Source organism: Phaethon aethereus (genome assembly GCF_964289735.1).
Source record: "Phaethon aethereus genome assembly, chromosome: 25".
NCBI lineage: Eukaryota > Metazoa > Chordata > Aves > Phaethontiformes > Phaethontidae > Phaethon > Phaethon aethereus.
This window is the reverse complement of record NC_138601.1, coordinates 599,759-619,461: the sequence shown is the minus strand read 5'-3', so window position 1 is coordinate 619,461 and position 19,703 is coordinate 599,759. Positions and strand designations below refer to the sequence as shown.

At 47.9% G+C, this 19,703-nt stretch overlaps 3 protein-coding genes across 3 annotated transcripts; 1 reads left to right on the top strand and 2 right to left on the bottom strand.

Moving 5' to 3' along the window:
* Window positions 1-643: 643 nt before the first annotated feature.
* Window positions 644-2,615, bottom strand: DAD1 (defender against cell death 1; the record flags this gene model as incomplete). The annotated part of the gene is made up of 3 exons (XM_082010455.1): window positions 644-801; window positions 1,334-1,484; window positions 2,375-2,615. The coding sequence occupies 2 exons, from the start codon at window positions 2,613-2,615 to the stop codon at window positions 1,354-1,356; spliced, it is 372 nt and encodes a 123-aa protein (XP_081866581.1). The 3' UTR covers window positions 644-801; window positions 1,334-1,353.
* Window positions 2,616-9,877: 7,262 nt separating this feature from the next.
* LOC309413388 (olfactory receptor 6E1-like) lies at window positions 9,878-10,879 on the top strand (the record flags this gene model as incomplete). The annotated part of the gene is given in 3 exon segments (XM_082010508.1): window positions 9,878-10,051; window positions 10,055-10,165; window positions 10,247-10,879. Coding segments are annotated over 3 exon segments (912 nt in total). The 5' UTR covers window positions 9,878-9,883.
* Window positions 10,880-17,900: 7,021 nt separating this feature from the next.
* LOC309413387 (von Willebrand factor A domain-containing protein 5A-like) lies at window positions 17,901-18,987 on the bottom strand (the record flags this gene model as incomplete). Its single annotated transcript, XM_082010507.1, is given in 5 exon segments — window positions 17,901-17,980; window positions 18,185-18,284; window positions 18,286-18,312; window positions 18,525-18,751; window positions 18,936-18,987. Coding segments are annotated over 5 exon segments (486 nt in total).
* Window positions 18,988-19,703: the final 716 nt, after the last annotated feature.

Genomic DNA, 19,703 nt, shown 5'->3' with positions numbered 1-19,703 from the left:
GGGGGGATTTTCAAAGTTAAGGTTGAGGGGTGACCTTCTCCATGGATTCAGCTCAAGCGCAGCTCTGTCTGAAGTACTGACACAATTTGGCAGCCCCTTCCAATATCCTTGGGTTTATCAGCACATCAGATTGAAGAAAAGCTAACACTGTGGTACGGTAGCTGTATCACTACCAGGCCTTAGAGAGCCTGTAAGCCCAGCTGGGACATCCAGCTGTGCTACACCTGCCTTTGAGAGATAGGGCGGTTCCTGTGGAAAGATGGGTACACCTGGGGATGTGCTGGAGGACACCCTCTGCTTCCTTCCGTTCATGACTGCTAACCACAACCTAACCCAAGTTTTCCACAGCTCTGAAGCCTGGGGGCACATTGGCAATACACTTTCCGTAAGATAAATGGGCAGGAAACAAGAAGATGAAAAGGGTGGATGACAATTGAGTTTCCATGATGACTTGCTTCCTGCTTCCCTCTGAAACTGGGGCACAGAATAAAAGCCTGCTGGGTAGAAAGGGAATGGGGTGGTAAAAACAGGGAGTTGTGCCTGAGAGGGAACTTGGGTGTCAAAAGAACCTCTGTATTTGTCACCAATAGGGAAGAGACTGCAGTATTATAAAGGGTTTTATTGATGGAAAGAATTACAGTGACTGCAGTGAGGCCGTAGACCCCTCCATAGGACAGTCTGTGGAGAAAAATCTTGAGCCCTGCTTCCCTTCCTCCACCAAGAAAGCAGGTAATACACTGCTGGGGAACAGCACTTCTCAATACCAGGCTTTGGCATCAGAGCTCAAAAGCAATTCAAGACCTGGAAAGAGAGAAAGGCAACATAAGCAATGTTTCTGCAAAGGGAGGGGAAATACACCACAGGCTCCAATGATCTTGTGGCCCCTTGCACAGTAACAGGGCATGTCTTCCACTTTCCAGCACAAAACCCTCCCTGTACCAAACTCCCTCCTCTCATCTGCTGAGAAACTCCACATTTAAGACACCAGCCGTACCACAGCCTCCAAATAGAGCCCAGGAGTTCCAGCTCCCAAAGCCTCTCTTGCAAAATGCTGTATTTCTCTTACAAGACAGAAATCCGGGTAGGTTTCTGTAACACTTCTAGTTAAACTGCTTTTTAAACGATAAAGGCCAAAAGATACATGCACAAACCCAGAAAGCCATAAAACCTAACCCTGTATCAACCTAGAGGACAACAGCTTAAATGCACTTGGCCAAGACAAAGCTGGGAGCTAGGACTCCTGGATCTGCTATCTAGTTCTCTACCAACTCTACAAAAGTACTGAAGTTGAGTGAGCTGTGGTTGCTCCTTTTGTGACCCCACAGATCAGTACCTCACAGTCTCTTCTAGAGCTCAGCCAACAAAATTGATGACGACAAGATGGAGGATAGTGTTGGCAAAGAGGAAATCTGCAAATGCCCGCTCCGGTGAAATGCCTTGGAACTCGCCTTTGTTTTGGGGGTTGATCTGGATCCGGAGGCAAACTGCATGGCAGAGAAAGAATGAGAGATTAGGGATCACAAAAAGAAGTAAAGGTGGGAAGCCAGTCTTCCTGTGGCAGCCCATCTCAGCCTGGTTCACTGTTTCACCAAGGTACCACAAGAAAAGGTAACTCCATCTTTATTATAAGCAGGACATTGGCAGGGGATTTGCACAGGGCTTTTATACAGTCAGCTCTCCCACAGCCCTGCACTATCAGGGGTGGCCAAGTGAGTCCTGAGGGGAACAGGCTTATAACAGGATGTGACTTGCATAGAAACGCCACTATTTCCATGTTCTCCATTGGGTGTGTTGGGGAGGGCTGCACAGATGACCCTAAATGTCTTTTCCAACTAAAGTGGTTTTGTGTCTCCTATGGCCGAGCAACACCTTGAAGTAGTCATTGCTAGAGTTTGCGTGTCACCATGAGATGGCTGCTAAAGAAGACCAGTACAACATGGTAGAAGGGACGGCTCCTTGACTGCCAGGGAGAAGGACAACCTGGGGCTGATAAGGAGCCAGGCGCTATGCTGCATATGGGCAGCATCCTGCTGGGCTGCGGGCTGGGCCGGCTGGAGCAGGAGCCTGGGGGCTTCTGGGCGCATAGCTGGGTGTTATGGGGGGAGGGGGCGGTGCTGGAGGTTGCCCTGGGGACTCCCTGGCTGCCGGGGTAGGTTGGAAGGCTGCTGTGGGTGCCTCCCTTGGGCTTTTGGGGCACGCCTGTGGCTGCTAAGGGAATCCTGCGGTTACTAAAAGAGACCTGGGTATTCCTAGAGCAACTCTCTGATGGCCGGGAGCCTCTGGGCGTTGCTGGGGGTTCCGCGGTCGCTGGGGGGGGCTGGGTTGCGAAAGGGATGCCAGGGAGAACCGCGCGGGGCGGGAGCGGGGCACTGACCGCCGAGAATGAAGCTGCCGACGGCGGAGATGAAGCCGCTGAGAAAGGAGTTGAAGGGGAAGGTGCCGACGCCGAGGCAGTACCCGAACTGCAGCGCCCCGGTGAGCAGCACGTAGAGAAGGTAGGCGTCCAGCACCTTGAGGCGGCTCGGCGTACCGCTGCCGTACTCCGCCAAGAAGCGCCGCACCACCGAGCCCACCGAGCCCGCGGCCCCCGCGCCTGCGCCCGCCACGCCCGACATGGTCCCGCCGGCCAGGCCGAGGTGGCCGGAACCAGCCCGAGCAAGCGGTTCCGGGGCACTGCGGGGCAGCGCAGGCGCAAGCCCAACTCGCCACCAGGTCAGCGAATGCTGCGCGTGCGCGGTCGTCTTGCCCGCGAAAGGGCAGAACTGGGTGTTCCGCTGGCCGCTGTACGCATGCGCGGACTACGCGTCGCCGAGCGGGAGAGGCGGACCGGGTTGGCCGCTAGCGCATGCGCCGAAGGCGTTATTGAGTCGGAACCTCCGCAGTTTTCTAAGAGCCAATGAGAGCCGAGCCGTGGCTGTTGCTAGGCGGATTAGAGAGCTGCTCTTTGAGGCCTCGCGGCCGCGCCCCAGCCAGGGGCCCCCGGGGGTCGTGAGTGGCCGCGGCCGCAGCGTCGGTCTCGCTACGCGGGGCCAGTGCTCGCCCTGCGGAGGCTTGCGGGGACCCGAGCGCTGGTGTCGTGTCGCGTGGTTGCAGCGCGGCGGGGCGTGTGGCGGGGTCAAGAGGCCAGAAGCAGCGCTTTGCTACCCTTGTGGTCCTTCTTGCTTCTCTTCAAATCATTCCGGCCTTCCTGCCACTCCCAGCCAGGGACGCTCTCAGTGTGGACGGCTGATGCGCCCGCACAGGCTCTGAAGTGAGGGTGGGGCATTTCTTACCTCCTGCCCTCTGACAGGAGTGATGCTTGTGCATCACTTGAACTATGTCATGTGGAATCAATTCTGTAACCTGAATCTTTGGAGACCTTATTCCTTCTAAGTCATGTGCTTGGTCCCCATGAATGTCTTCTCCTTATCGGTCCTTGGGATGGGGATAGAAATACCCCCGAGAAATAATGCTTGTGTTTATGTGGTAGGGAATGCACCCATTTGGGGGTTGGACAGGGGAAGTGTGTACACATTCCCTTCTTTGGTTCCAACTTCTGCAGACTGTTTCCCCTTTGAAGTCCATGTCTGTAAGTGGTACGGCTGAGCTGGGATGTGTACAGGTGCCCCAGCCTCTGATCATACCTTCAATGCCTCCTGAATGAGCCTTGTCCTGTAAAAGAGACCTTCTACATTTCTGAGCTCAGTTTCTGTGGTTAGGAGATGGGATTAACAGTATGATTTTGCTAGGACACAGTCAGGGGGGTTACCTGTCTTCCTTCTACAGCCTCTGGTATCCTGATGTGTTACAGTTGTGCTGGTCATGGAGGAAATTGGGACTTGAGCGTACATATTTCCCCAGGGTTTCTCTACAGTGCCCATAAGGGGACTGGGACCTTTTGCCTTTGGTCAGTTGCCAATTTTTGTGGCATCTCTGGGTATAATAATTTGCCTGTGTCCCCCTGTCTTGTCCAGCACAAGAGCAGCTTCTTTCTCCAAATGCTAGCAACTGCTGCTCTTGCGAAGGTCCTCTGCATATTCACATCTACAGAACAGCATTAGAAACTGCAGGGTTTTTTCTTCACCTTACCAAACCCAGACAGGCATTCTCTGATGAAGGGAGATGACGTCCAGTCTGTCTTTCATCACACATCATGACGGCAAGTTCCCACAGCTGTCCCAGCAATCCTCTGTGACACCATGTCCTGGGTGAAGATGGTGGCTGCAGTCTTGGGGCTCTCCCAACAATTCTGGTGGTGCTCAGAATTGCTGGGACCTGTGGGAACTTGCCATGGCCCTGAAGAATAATGTTTTGAGGGGAGGTAATAATTGCTACCCCAGGGCTAGGCTGCACATAAAATACTGGTGAGCTGTAGAATGGAGAGGTGAATTGTAATGTGGTGGACCTCCAGGTTTAAAAGGTGATGATCAATAACGCAAAGTCCAACTGGCAGATGATTATTAGTGGAATCCTTTAGGGATCAATACTGTCTTTATTAACAACCTGGATGATGGAACAGAGTTCACTCTCAGTTAGTTTGTGGATGATACCAAGTTGGAAAGAGCAATTGGGATAATGGAGGCAAGGCTACTATTGAGACCGACCTTGAAAGGCCAAGAAATGTATCAAAAGAAACACCACCAAGTTTAATGAAGTTTAGAGCGAAGTCCTGATCCTAGTATGGGATAAGCTCATGGACCAGAAGAGTCTTGGGGCTGACTGGCTGGAAAGCAGCTTTGCAGAAAGAGACCTGGAGTTCCTGTGGACAAGTGAACATAAGTCAGAAAAGAAAGCATATTCTGGACTGTCTTAAAAAAAACATGGGTAGCAGGTCAAGGAAGGTGGTTCTTTTGCTCTGTTCAGCACTTGCAAAACCCCTTCTGCAGCACTGGGTTTAGTTTGGGAGCAAGTTCAGGAGAGGTGGAGGCTGGAGCACAAACGTGATGCCGAGACAACTGGATTTGTTCTAACTGAAGAAGAGAAGGTTCAGGTGGCATCTTTCTGTGACATTCAGCTATCTTTTGGTGGGGTATATAAAAGGCAGAGATAGATTCTTCTTGGAGGTACACAGAGATAGGAATGAGGACCAATGGACATTACATGAGAAATTTCAGATATTTAGATAGATATTCAGAAAAGATTTTTCACAGTGTAGTTAAACACTGGAACAGGGACCCTGAAAAATTCGTGAATATCTTGTAGATTTTCAGAACTGAACTGGACAAAGCCTTGAGGAGCTGCTCCAGTTCGGGACTGCTTTGAGTGGGAGTTGAACCCGAGAACTCCAGAGGTCTCTTCCAAACTGTATTACTCTATGAATAATGATCATCTAATAATTCTACAAATTATGATTTTCAAAATACCATACAGGACCCTGTAGTCAGGTACATTCATTTTCTACACTTCTAACACCATTGCAACTCCCACAGAGATTCTCTGCCCATTTTTCTGCAGTACCACTTCCTTTTGCTCCATTTAAGCATTTCCTTGGTCTTTGCTTTTGTTCTGCATTGTTCTTCTCTGTATAGAACCAATATTCATCCTGCACACTTGAGATTTAGTATCTAATATAATTTTAATTCCTCATGAATGAACCAACCATTTTAGCAGCTGAAAAAAACCCCAAACTACACAACTGATTCTTTTGTTAACAAGGCCTTTGAGAAGAAACCAATGGCCATTACTTCTCCTAAAACTCTGGAATGAATGCTCAACGACTGTTTGTTGCATGAGATTTCTTTTTGGATTGACAAGTGGAAGTTCTTATGCTTTTGCTAACCCAATGCTATCCAAAATCCATCTCTTCCGCTCCATTTGACTTGAAATCATCTGAAGCTTTTGACTTGTGCTGATTCTTTAGCTCATGTAGAAGTAAAAGACCTAACACCTCATAGTCAGAGGTTTGCAGACTTCTCTAGTTAGGAGATTTCTTCAGCATGACTTGATAGCCTCACCGAGTCAGCATGACCTGACTGTTGAAGAAATGAATTGTTTGTAAAAGGGTGGACTGTCTAGACACTCATCTGAAGTAATCCACTCATCTGAAGTAATCCACCCTCTGATTTATCATGTCCTGCTTATCTTCTTGGTGAAGTTGTATAACCCGAAGGTGTATAAACTCTGTAAGTGCCCCATTTGCACAGAATTCACATTAGCAGATTCTGTCACGGCTCCTCTCTGCTCTCCCCAATAGTTGTAGCAATAACCTGCTTCTGTCCTGACCTGATCTCAGTTGCATCCTGGTTATTGAGTGACACCAAGCAAAGTGGAAGTTGCAGATCTTGTAGAGACACTGTTCAGTGTTGTGCTAAACTCTGGGGGAAATTTGGATTGTAGAGGCAGCACATGAAAGCAGCATGGTTTACAGTCAAATGTATAACTGCTGCCATCTCTCTGCTGTAAGGTAGGATCAGCAGCAGGGTCATTCTCATTTTTTTCTTAAGTGCATTTTTTCTTGGACTTATGCTAGCCTTACACCTCTCTGTCCTCCTGCTAATATCAGTGTGTTTCGTTTACTCCATTTTTGTCAATGTAACATTTCTTGTCCCCCCTGCTGTGAGGGAACCTGCACAACTCATAAAGGTCTCCATTTGCAGGCAAAACCAGACAACAGACACTTGACTGTGGTGCTAGTCTGTCCTGTTTTAGAATTCTGCTATGGGGTGGTGGTGATCTCATCGTAGGTGTAGTTGTGTGTATGTCACATGAGAATCACTGCCCTGCCTTGATCACAAGTTGAATAGCTGAGTGTAGTGAGACATGGTCAGCAGGACAATGTAAATAAGAATTGTGTGTGATGAGCCTTCACAGAGGCCCTCAGTCAACAAGTGACAGGATAACAGTACCTAAAACTGCTAGAAAGGTACACCATGTCTCTGGGGACTGACTGGATTGACAACTTGAGCTGGCATTTTTCTATAAAACATGGTTTTATAGTAAAAACAGATATAAGGAGGGGAACACTGGTATGCAATACACTGTAGACACAGAGGATGTGAGGTGGAAAGGACACATGTTGGTGCCAAGCTGTTACTAACCTCCAAAAACAAGAGGTAAGAGCAGTTGTCACAACAGCATGGACCTCCCAGGTTTTATAGTTCCAGTATGCCTTAGGCTGATGGATGCTGGGCATCTGTGATATGACTGTTTGTCGCGAATGAGTAATTTAGGCCGCTTAAAGAAACACCACCTAAGATACCAAAAAGTGAATGATTTTAATATAAATTTGTAAAAAGCATGGCAACAGAATTCGCTGGCAAGATCCACTCTATTACTTATTCAACATGGAAAAGGTATACAGAGAGAAACCAAATTACAATTAAACTGGAATGATTTACTCATGGATCGAATAAGGTTGATGTTTATATTGAGGAGAGAAAGTAGGGGAGACCCTTCCGTTGAGTCACGAGGTTCAGAGTGGACTGAAATCTTCTCCTAGTCCCAGACTTGGTCAGCAGTTTATGACTAAAGGGATAGGGTATCGGGGATTCTGGTGTGGCTATATATTTTGTGCTTGGTGTAATTTTAGCATGGCAACAATCTAATGCAAAATAGCAGCAACTAAATTCACTAACAATATTGAGATAAACTACAGTATCAAATCATACAAAACTTAGCAGCATAATCAACCTAAAACTTACTAAGATTCCTTAATCACACACACATATAAGTGTAGAGATAGAGATGACATAAAGACATGTAGAGAAAAGAGAGAGAAATATACGAAGGTACCTATTAAATATCCCCCTTGAATTTGATAAAATACTCACATCAAATGTTTTGCGTCACTCAACGGATGTACAGTCAAAGTTGATCGCAAACTTGGGGGTTCACAGGCTCTGAGAGGCGTCCCACTCAGAGGGAGGTGCTGGTCACAGCCCACTGCGGTCCAGGAGAGCTCAAAGGGTCTCACTTGGGACGACTATAGGACTTCAGGCATCAGTGAGTTTCCCACAACCCAGGCAGGTATTTCTCAGGTTTTAACGGTACCACTGCCAGGATTTTCTGGAGATAATGGATTAGTTCTGTTCTTGTTCTGTACCTTGTTTGGGCAATCACATTCCTGATACACTCAGTGCCATTCTCCTCCTTGGCTAAACAAGGGTGCTTGGTATGGTTGAGGGGTTCTCAGCTGCCAAACCCTTTGTTCGGAGGCCAAGGTTTGTTAGGCCCAGGTACAAGGTGCGGGGAGGGGCAGGAATGCATCACCACACTACTGCACTCAGTGAGCCACAACAGCAGCAGATGTAACTGCAAGAAGTGACAAATACCTATAAAGTTTGAGTTATGTATTGAAACTTCACAGCTGGTGTCCGCATAGAAGAAACAGAAAACTAATTTATAGGTAGTACAATGTGAATAAAGCAAGCAGCTTTCATAAGGGTTGAGATTACCGGGACCTCACCACCATTGATTAGCTTGCACCATGCTAGTTTTTATCATAGCTTTTGTGTAGTGAGTGTATATACCTGTGAAAACTTAAGCTATTTGCCCACTAATGATGTGTAATGCAAGTGAAGGTGTAATTGCATCTATATTGTGCATGTATTTGCCACATGATGGTAAGGCAAAAGAGTAGCATAGAGTGGGAGTAGCACAACCTTACCGTGATCAAGAGTTGAATAACAGTGTAATGAGCCATGACAGATAGGACAGTGCAAACGAGCTGAGTGTGATGAGCCCTGGTACAGACCATGGATTAACAAGTGGCAGAATAATATCTGAACCTGCTGGAAAGACATATCACAATATCATCTTGGATGGTTTCCACTCTTACAACAGAACTTCCTCATTACCAAACATCCTATGCTGTTATTTATTACTAGCTCCAGGAACATCATCAAAGTAGAGAAAAACATGTTACGAATAAACAGATGGGCTATAGCTTGGAGTCCCTCTCTTTCCTCCTGTACTAAATGGATAATGGTAATTTTGTTTATTTCTTTTTGGTGCATGATGAAGGATTTCAACCCAACCTGTGAATTGCTTCTCTCAGGAAGAGGGGAGGTATTAATAGTCAAAATAGAATTTTAATTCCTGCAGAACTGAGATTTGCAGTAAGTCTGTTTGTCCTTTCTTCCTCTCCGCAGCTACAAAATGGGCTCATTGAGGCGAGTGAGCACTTGGAGACAGGTACTCTGAAAAAGAAAGAGTGACTGAGAGTTGATCCAGTAGAGCTGAGAATAAGTGGAAAGTAAACAGAAAATTTTCCCATACTTTTTTCCCCTTCCCTCTCTTGCTTAGTGTAGCATCCATCCATTCCTCTGTGCATTTTGCCTTCCCGCAGTGGTAACCAGCCATCCTTCTCTTTGTCGCATTGCTGTCCTTCTGTCTGGCCTTTTCTCTGTAAAGTCTTTCCCTTTCTCTGTCTTTTTCTTTTGATCTTCTTTTAACTGCAGTAAGTTTCTGTTTTGCAATACTAATGTATCCGTCAGCTGGTCTAATCTGCTACAGTGTCCACCTACAGTGTGATTGCATTCCTTTGCAGTACTGCTTTTGAATTCATTTCAGCTAGTAGGTCTGTGGGTACTTAGTCAAAGTACTCACTGTGTGCATTTGGGTTTTTTCTGTATTTCATGGAGGGTGAATGTTGTCAGACTGTTCAGAGATTCATTTGTCCTAGGGTCTATAACAGTTTCTACATGTGCATCTCTCTCAACTGTACTAAGAGGGAACCATATGAATCATTTTAAGTGGGGTGAGGACTCAGTGTTACAAATGGAGCTTGGGACTCTATTTACATGAGTAAGGTTTAATATGCGGTTACTGTGGCTGCTCCAGTTTTTTACCAGTTCATTACTGGTATCGCCCTTTAATGTTAGCAAAGCCAAACTGACTTGTGCTCTGTTGTTTTCCACTAGTTCTCAAAATTTACCTTTTTTTTTCTGCTAGCAATGAGACCTCCATGAACCACACAACAGTAGTGGAATTTGTCCTCTTGGGGCTGACCAACAGCTGCCATTTGGAGATCATCTTCCTTCTGTTTCTTGTGATTGCCTACTTCTTGATCCTGCTTGGAGACATTACTGTCATCAGCATCACTCTTGTGAATCATTTCCTTCAGACACCAATGTAGTACTTCCTCAGAAATGTTGTCCTTTTGGAAATCACTTTCACCTCCACATTGATTCCTAGGACCCTCTACAACCTTCTGACAGAGAAGAAGATTATTTCACAGAATCACAGAGTCACAGAATCGTTAAGGTTAGAAAAGACCTTTAAGGTCATCAAGTCCAACCATCAACCCAACACCACCATGCCTGGTTTTTCCATGCCTGGTTGCTTCCTTCAGATGCTGCTTTTCTTTTACTTGGGTACCCACACATTTTTTCATGTGGTAACAATGTCCTTTGATCAGTATGTTGCCATTTGCCGCCCTTTTCATTACACAACAATTGTGAACAGCAGATTTTTTCCTCCAGCTGATCCTGTTTTTAGGAGTTTTCTCTTGATGTTTCCTCCCACCGTTATGATCGTCCAGTTGCCATTCTGTGGTCCCAATGCCATGAAGCACTTTTACTGTGATACTTCCTTTTTGTTGCAGCTGTCTTGCACAGACACAGGGTTCATTAAAGGACTTCTGTTTATTGTGGTAATTATCATCGTACCTGGTACCTTAACAGTAACTGCTGTTTCTTATGGCTGCATTATTATCACCATCTTGCATATACCATCTTCCACAGGTAGGAATAAGGCATTTTCCACTTGCTCAGCTCACCTCATGGTGGTGATGATATTTTACAGCACATGTATTTACAGGTACATCTGCCCAGCACTGCAAGGTGGGCAGGACTCTGACAAAGTTCGTTCTTTCTTCTCCGTGGTGACTCAGATGCTTAATCCATATATCTGCTTACTTGGGAACAATCAAGTCAAACAAGCCTTAAAGGAGAGCATGTGAAGTAATTTTCTAGCTTCCTGAGGCAGTTGTGAGTGCTGGAGTAGCCCATCCAAGTGACGGAGTTGTTGCCCAGATGCAGCATCAGCACTGTGTGACTGTGAATTAAAGATGCTGATTTCAAAGGGTTTATGCTTTCTACCTTATGTAGTTCCTTCTTCTGTTAGCAACCAATATATGCCAACACAGAAACAAAAAATCTTGTGAGTTGACATAAAGACAGAGGTTTACAAATTTACAAATTTTATGTTTACAAATATTTTACAATGTTTACAAATTGCTGTTGGGGGCAAAACAGATTGGATTTGGGGAAAATTAATTTATTGCCAATTAAAATAGTCTTAGGTTGTGAGAAACAAAGACAAATACTAAAACAACACCTTTACTTCCCCCTTTCCCATACTTAATTTAATTAATTCATTCCAGACTTCTCTACCACTGCGCCAAGCAGCTCAGGGTGGGTGGGGAGGGCTATGGTCAATACACAGTGATTTCCTTGGGCTGCTGGTTTCCTCTCATACTTTTCCTTTGCTCCAGTGTGGGTTCTCCACAGGCTGTAGTGTCTGCTCCACTATGGAGTATTTCCTCCTCCTTCTCTGACCTTGCTGTGCCCTCTGTCATTTCTCACTATGTTCCCTCCTCCTCCCTCTAGCTGTCAATTTCTGCCCTTTCTTAAAGATGTTTTCCCAGAGGTGCCACCAGCTTTGCTGATGAGATCAAGCTTTGGCCTGTAGTGGGTCCATTTTGGAGCAGTCTGGAAGTGTTTGTGCCTGGCACAGAGCAGCCCCTTGTCTCTTCTCACAGAGGCCACTCCTGCAGACCCTTTCTTACCATGCACACCTGTGGTGGCTTAATCTTGGCTGGCTGCCAGATGCCCACCAAGCAGCAATTTCACTGTTCCTCCTCAACAGGACAGGAGGAGAAAATGAGATGAAAAAGCTCGTGGATTGAGGTAAAGACAGGAATATCACTTACCAATTACCATCACAGGTAGTGGCTGAACAGGGAACTGCTCCTGGAGCTCAAGAGGGAAAAGAAATTGTATGATCTCTGGAAGTAAAGTCAGGCTTTGCAGGAAGATTACAGAGCTATGGTTCATATATGCATGGAGAAGACACAAAAGGCCAAAGTTCAATTAGAGTTGAAACTGGCCAGTGTTGTTGTCTTGTTGACAACAAGAAGGGCTTTTTTAAGTATGTCAATAGCAAAAGGAGGTCTAAAGAAAACATTGGACCAATACTTGTTGAAGATGGTCACCTGACCATCGTCTGGTCATTCTTCCCACACCTCTCAAGTGGATGGACTGCAAGATGGGGACTAGAAGGGCGAAGTCCCTCCCACTGTAAGGGAAGATTGGGTTCAAGACCGCCTGAGGAACCTGAAATTCCATACACAAGTCTATGGGACCTGTTGAGATTCATCCCAGAGTCCTGAGGGAATTGGCTGTTGTAGTTGCCAAGAAACTCTCCGTGATATTGCAAAAAGTCGTGGCAGTCAGGTGAAGTCCCTGGAGACTGGAGAAAAAGGGAAACATTGTTCCCATTTTTAAAAAGGGCAGAAAGGAGAACCCTGAGAACTACCAACATGTCAGCCTCACTACTGTGCCTGGGAAGATCATGGAACAGATCCTCGTAGAACCTGTGCTAAGGCACATAGACGACAGGGAGGTGATTCGAGACAGCCAGCATGGCTTTACCAAGGGCAAGTCTTACCTGACCAACCTAGTGGCCTTCTGTGATGGAGTGACTGCATCAGTGGACAAGGGAAGAGCTACCAATGTTGTCTATCTGGAATTCTGTGAGGCGTTTGTCATGGTCCCCACCACATCCTTCTCTCTAAATTGGAGAGAGGTGGATTTCATGGGTTTACTATTGAGTGGATGAGGAATTGTTTGGAGGGTCGCACTGAGAAGACAATGGTCAATGGCTCAATGTCCAGATGGAGTTTGGTGATGAGTGGTATTCCTCAGGGATCAGTACTGGGACCAGTGCTCTTTAATAACTTCATCAGTGACATAGCCAGTGGGATCAAATGCACCCTCAGAAAGTTTGCAGATGACACTAAGCTGAGTGGTGCAGTTGACATGCCTGAGGGATGGGATGCCATCCAAAGGGACCCGGACAAGCTTGAGAAGTGGGATTGCATGAAGCTCATGAGGTTCAACAAGACCAAGTGCAGGGTCCTGCACCTGGGTCCGGGCAACCCCCGCTATCAATACAGGCTGGGGATGAAGGGATTGAGAGCGGCCCTGCTGAGAAGGACTTGGGGGTGTTGGCGGATGAAAAGCTGGACATGAGCTATCAATGGGCGCTCACAGCCCAGAAGGCCAACCGTATCCTGGGCTGCATCAAAAGAAGTGTGGCCTGCAGGTCGAGAGAGGGGATTCTGCCCCTCTACTCTGCTCTGGTGAGACCCCTCCTGCAGTGCTGTGTCCAGCTCTGGAGCCCTCAGCACAGAAAAGACATGGACCATTTGAACCAGGTCCAGAGGAGGGCCACAGAAATGATCAGCGTGATGGAACACCTGTGCTGTGAGGACAGGCTGAGTGAGTTAGGGTTGTTCATCCTGGAGATGAGAAGGCTCCAGGGAGACCTTATTGCAGCCTTCCAGTACTTAAAGGGAGCTTATAAGAAAGATGGGGACAAACTTTTTAGCAGGGACTGATGTGATTTGTAATGTTTTTAAACTAGAAGAGGGTAGATTTGGACTAGATGTAAAGAAGACGGTTTTTACAATGAGGGTGGTGAAATACTGGCACAGGTTGCCCAGAGAGGTGGTAGATGCCCCATTTCTGGAAACATTCCAGTTCAGGTTGGATAGGGCTCTGAGCAACCTGATCTAGTTGAAGATGTCCCTGCTCACTGCAGGGGGGTTGGACTAGATGACCTTTAAAGGTCTTTTCCAACGCAAACTATTCTATGATTCTATGACATTATTCATAGAGTGCATAAGGTAAGGAAGAGGGGAAAAGCAAACAAGGCAGATATCCTGCTGAGTGTCTATTATAGACCAGGACGAAGAGGCAGATGAAGCATTCCACAAGCGACTGGCAGAAGTCTCACAATCACTAGCCCTGTTCTTGTAGGGAACTTCAACTTACCGGACATCTGCTGGAAGTATAACACGGCAGAGAGGAAAAAGTCTAGGAGGTTCCTGGAGTGTGTGGAGGATAACCTCCTGACACAGCTGGTAAGTGAGCCTACCAGGGGAGGTGCCCTGCTTGACCTGCTGTTTAGGAACAGAGAAGGACTGGTGGGAGATGTGATGGTCGGAAGCCGTCTTGGGCTTAGTGACCATGACATGATAGAATTCTCAATTCTGAGTAAAGAGAGGGGTCAGCAAAACTGCTATCATGGATTTCCGGAGAGCAGACTTTGGCCTGTTCAGGTCACTGATTGAGAGTCCCTTGGGAGACAGTCCTGAAGGACAAAGGGGTCCAGGAAGGCTGGACAGCCTTCAAGAAGGAAATCTTAAAGGCGCAGGAGCAGGCGGTCCCCATGTGCCGTAAGAAGAGCTGGTGGGGAAGGTGACAGGCCTGGCTGAACAGGGAGATTTTGCTGGGACTCAGGGAAAAGAGGAGAGTTTATCACCTCTGGAAGAAGGGGCAGGCAACTCACAAAGAGTACAAGGATCTCGTTAGGTCAAGCAGGGACAAAATTAGAAAGGCAAAAGCCCAGCTAGAGCTCAGTCTGGCTACAGTCGTAAAGGATAATAAAAAATGTTTTTACCAATATATTAACAACAAAAAGAGAGGCAAGGAGAATCTCCATCCCCTACTGGATATGACGGGGAACATTGTCTCCAAGGACGAGGACAAGGTTGAGGTACTTAATGCCTTCTTTACCTCAGTCTTTAATAGCCAGTCCAGGTATCCGCAGGGTGTTCACTCCCCGAGCAGGAAGATGGGGATGGAGAGCACAATGTACTCCTCATAATCCAGGAGGAAGCAGTCAAGGACATGCTAAACCACCTGGACACCCACAAGTCTATGGGGCCTGATGGAATCCACCCGAGAGTACTGAGGGAGCTGGCGGAGGAGCTTGCCAAGCCACTCTCCATCGTTTATCAGCAGTCCTGGTTAACAGGGGAGGTCCCAGAAGACTGGAGGCTTGCCAATGTGACGCTCATCTACAAGAAAGCAGGAAGGAGGATCCTGGGAACTACAGGCCTGTCAGCCTGACCTCGTACCTGGGAAGATTATGGAGAGGTTCATCTCCAGGGCGCTCACAGGGCATATGCAGAACAACCAGATCATGCCCAGCCAGCATGGGTTCATGAAGGGCAGGTCCTGCTTGACCAACCTGATCTCCTTCTATGACCAGGTGACCTTCCTAGTGGATGAGGGAAAGACTGTGGATGTTGTCTACCTGGACTTCAGTAAAGCCTTTGACAGTGTCTCCCACAGCATTCTCCTGGAGAAACTGGAGGCTCGTGGCTTAGACAGGTTTACTCTTCGCTGGGTGAGGAACTGGCTGGATGGCCGAGCCCAGAGAGTTGTGGTGAACGATGTTAGATCCGGCTGGCGGCCGGTCACAAGCGGTGTTCCCCAGGGCTTGGTTCTGGGGCCAGTCTTGTTCAATATCTTTAATGATGATCTGGATGAGGGAATTGAGTGCTCCCTCAGTAAGTTTGCAGATGACACCAAGTTGGGTGGGTGTGTTGATCTGCTGGAGGGTAGGAGGGCTCTGCAGAGGGATCTGGACAGGCTGGGTCGGTGGGCAGAGGCCAACTGTATGAGGTTTAATAAGGCCAAGTGCTGGGTCCTGCACTTGGGTCACAACAACCCCATGCAATGCTACAGGCTTGGGGAGGAGTGGCTGGAGAACTGCCCGGCAGAAAGGGACCTGGGGGTGCTGGTTGACAGCCGGCTGAACATGAGCCAGCAGTGTGCCCAGGTGGCCAAGAAGGCCAACAGCATCCTGGCCTGTATCGGGAATAGTGTGGCCAGCAGGAGTAGGGAAGTGTTCGTGCCCCCGTGCTCGGCACTGGTGACGCCGCACCTTGAATACTGTGTTCAGTTTTGGGCCCCTCACTACAAGAAGGATGTTGAGTTGCTGGAGCGTGTCCAGAGAAGGGCAACAAAGCTGGTGAGGGGTCTGGAGCACAGGTCTTATGAGGAGCGGCTGAGGGAACTGGGGTGGTTTAGTCTGGAGAAGAGGAGACTGAGAGGAGACCTTATCGCTCTGTACAACTCCTGAAAGGGGGTTGTGGCGACGAGGGTGTTGGTCTCTTCTCCCAAGTAACTAGTGATAGGACAAGAGGAAATGGCCTGAAGTTGCACCAGGGGAGGTTTAGATTGGATATTAGGAAAAATTTCTTCACTGAGAGAGTGGTCAGGCATTGGAACAGGCTGCCCAGGGAGGTGGTGGAGTCGCCATCTCTGGAAGTGTTCAAAAAACGTGTGGATGTGGCACTTCAGGACATGGGTTAGGGGACATGGTGGCGCTGGATTAATGGTTGGACTTGATTATCTTGAAGGTCCTTTCCAACCTGTGATAGACTCATTTATGTTGGAAAAGACCCTTAAGATCATTGAGTCCAACCGGTAACCTAACACTACCAAGTCCAACACTGAACCACGTCCCTGTGTGCCCCCTTTGTGGAGGCCAGTAGCTCATTTTGCCAAAGCTGAATTCAGGAAGGGCAACCCTTGGGGAATGTGATGCTTCCTTCCCACTCCCACCTCCACCCAAACCAAACACGCTGGTGCCTCTGAACTAGAGGTTTTCTCTTGAGGAGTTCAGCATGATAGAGGTTCAGCCCAACTAGTACGAGACATAAGCAGTGAGAATTCATCTATAATGTAAGACCTCAGCTGGTAGCAACAACAGTGGTATCCCAACACAGTAGGTGAATTTAGGCTATGCTTTCTGGCCCTTTTTAGCTCTGCAGGTGCTGCCTGTGTGTAGCACAAGGCATGCGTTGAGCTCTGTTGTGTTAAAAGTTGATCCTCAGATATCAGAGGGACTGGGGGCGGCTGAGCTTAGGTTCTGAGTGATGCCCAAAGTCAGCGTCAGTAGTCCGGTCGTGCTCAACACCTCCGTTGGACTATCATGTGTCTGGGTGCGCTACTAACATCACATGACCTGCTCAGCTGGACACCTCCTGAATTAACACGGCCACACTCAAAGGTACAGTCGCATTCAGGGACAACACACGCGGCTGAGTCAGTCAATAGTGCGATTTATTGAAGCAATAGATGCACAAATTCTTTTAGATTGCAAGTGATAAATTCACTGTCTGCAAAGCACGTGCAATAGATTAAATATGGCCGGGTTACACACACGTGGGGTAATAAAACAACTCTATATAGAGATTCCTAAAGTTCCCAGGGATTCACTTGGGATAGCCGAGTGTTCGAATCTTACTCAAGAGTGTCCCAATGGGGGGGAAGAGAGGGTCAGCCCATTGGCAGATCCTAAAGGTCAGGAGCGATGGTATCTTCCCCGACATCCAGCCCTTCTCAAACTATTTTATAGTGTTTTACTTTGCAGGTGGAGCTGGAGTGACTCTGGTCATATGTACCTTTATCAGGATTGGTCCAAAATTCTCTCACTTCACGTTTAAAGGCACAGACTAGGAAAAATTCAGTGTGCAAGCTCCTTGAGGGGTGGTCACACCTTGAGAGGTGGTTCACTTTTGAGAGGGGTGTGCGTTTTGGTATTATAATGAGATTATAATAAGCAAAGTTCACTCCGAGTACAGCATTTCATCAAAAATTGCAGACTGTTGACCCAGGGCATCGAATGTGCAGCTTATTAATATACACTGTGTACCTTTAGATTCCCTTGTAATCACAGAGCGTGGCCGCGACGTCTCCACTCTGCTCCACCCTCCATGCAATTTCTCCTCGAGTCAGCACACCAAGTTGCCGTGATGTTGCCAACATCTGGGGTTGCCGAGGGAATTGCCATGGTACAGACTCATTGTACATTAGCTGCGTTCCACCTTGCTTCAATGCTGTTCTTAGAGTGTGAATATAAGTTTAATTTCTAAGTTGCCCCCCAGCAATTATTCCACAAGCTCAGCGCCTGAAGACACTTGGCTTCATGCTGCTCCCAAGGAGGGTGTTGGCTGCCTCCAGGCACTTGTCCATCTGGGACACTGCAATGAGGGAGAGACAGGGGCACTAGGGGAGTCAGGCAGGAGGGAGAGTCCACAGGTGGAAATGAGAAAGGGGACACAGGACTCCTTCACCTGCCCCCAGGAAACTGGGGTCCTGTGAAGGGGTGAGGCAGGTCCCACTGGAGAGTGAAGGTGCGAGGCTGTGCTGTGGGGATCAGCAGGAAAAGGACCCTCAAAACTCACCAGCTCGGCTACACAGCCCGGTCACAGCCTTGGCCTCCAGCAACTCACAGAGGTCTTGATAACACTTGTCATGTCTGTGCAGCCAGGTCACAGCCAGCACTTATGGCCCAGATGCTTGGCTCCATGATCTGTAGGAGAACAATGACTCAGAGCAACACACAGTGCTCAGCATCCTCCCTGCCCCCTCACTACTTCCCACCCCTTCCTTCCTTTGTGGCTTCTGGTTTCTGATCCCTTCATTCCTCTCTGGCTGCCCTTGGGATGCTAGTATTGCTGCCAGGCAGGGGGTTCCCACTGCCCCAGGAAGACATACTGTCACCATAAGAGGTTTTCCCCTTACCTCCGTAGGCACCTTTCCCTTGATTTCAGCCTCATCAAATTCCAGCACAGAGGCCGGTTCTGAGCTGAGGGCCCAGGAGCCATCTGCATTCTGCAGTGCTACCAGCTCCTGGCACTCAACGATGGCTTTGGTGAGCCAAGGCCCAAAAATTGGAGAGCACAAAACACATTCCATGGGATCCACATACTTGAGAGAAGAAATACATGGTGGTGGTGGTGGTTTACATGCTGTGGGAGAAGATGTGAACAGGAGGGTTGGGAGAAGCACAGGAAGCTGCCCCCTCTCTACTCCCCTGTGCAATGCCCCAGAATGTTATCTCTGCTCTTCTTTGGGCATCTACCTGCAGTCTAAGCCCCTTCCTGCATGTCCCCAAAGCAGTTCCATCCACAGCCCTTTCTGGACACCCCTAACTCATCTCCAACCCTGACCATTGCCTCTTCTCATGGCATTCCTGTCCAGCCATGTCCCAAGACCTTTCTTGATACTCCCCCAAGACATCTTATACAAATGTGTATTTATTACTTATACAAATGCCCCTGTCCTCTCCCTGAGGAGAGTGTCCCTGAGCTGGTCTTATGTTCACTGAAGGACTTTCAGGTTTAAGGGTAACTAAGGGTTAAAGGCAAAAGTGGTTTCCATGCCATGGGCAAGACATGGCAGCATAACCCTCTTACAAGACATTAGATTATCCCTCCATGTCATATGAGCATCTCTGGATGATGTCAGCCCCCTCAAGTCTGGGCCTTTTTCAAAATGCAAAGAAATAATACCTGGTCTTAGTGCGGCATAAGGCAGCCTGCTCAGATGCTCACATGTTTTCTGTCTAGACAGGACAGCACTGTCTGTTGTGTCCAGAATAGGAAGCAGCCAGGTGGACAACCCAGGTGACAGTGGTACAAGCAGTTGCCACAGGGCTGGAGGGTAGCTTTGTGCTGCTGCTGAGGGAATTATTGTTGCCACCCCCCTGCCTCTCACACACATAACACGCTCTGAAGTTCTGCAGCGTTCGTCCTATGCTTTCATTTCTGAATTCACCTCCGGTAGATAGCACTGCTCAGAAAGGAGGGGAACTGAGCTGTGGAGAGATTGTGGCCCTGGGTACAAATCCATGGAGGCATTTGTGGTCCTACATTTCCACTGGTTTCTTAAACCTGCATGGGTCCAGCAGATTTGAATCTG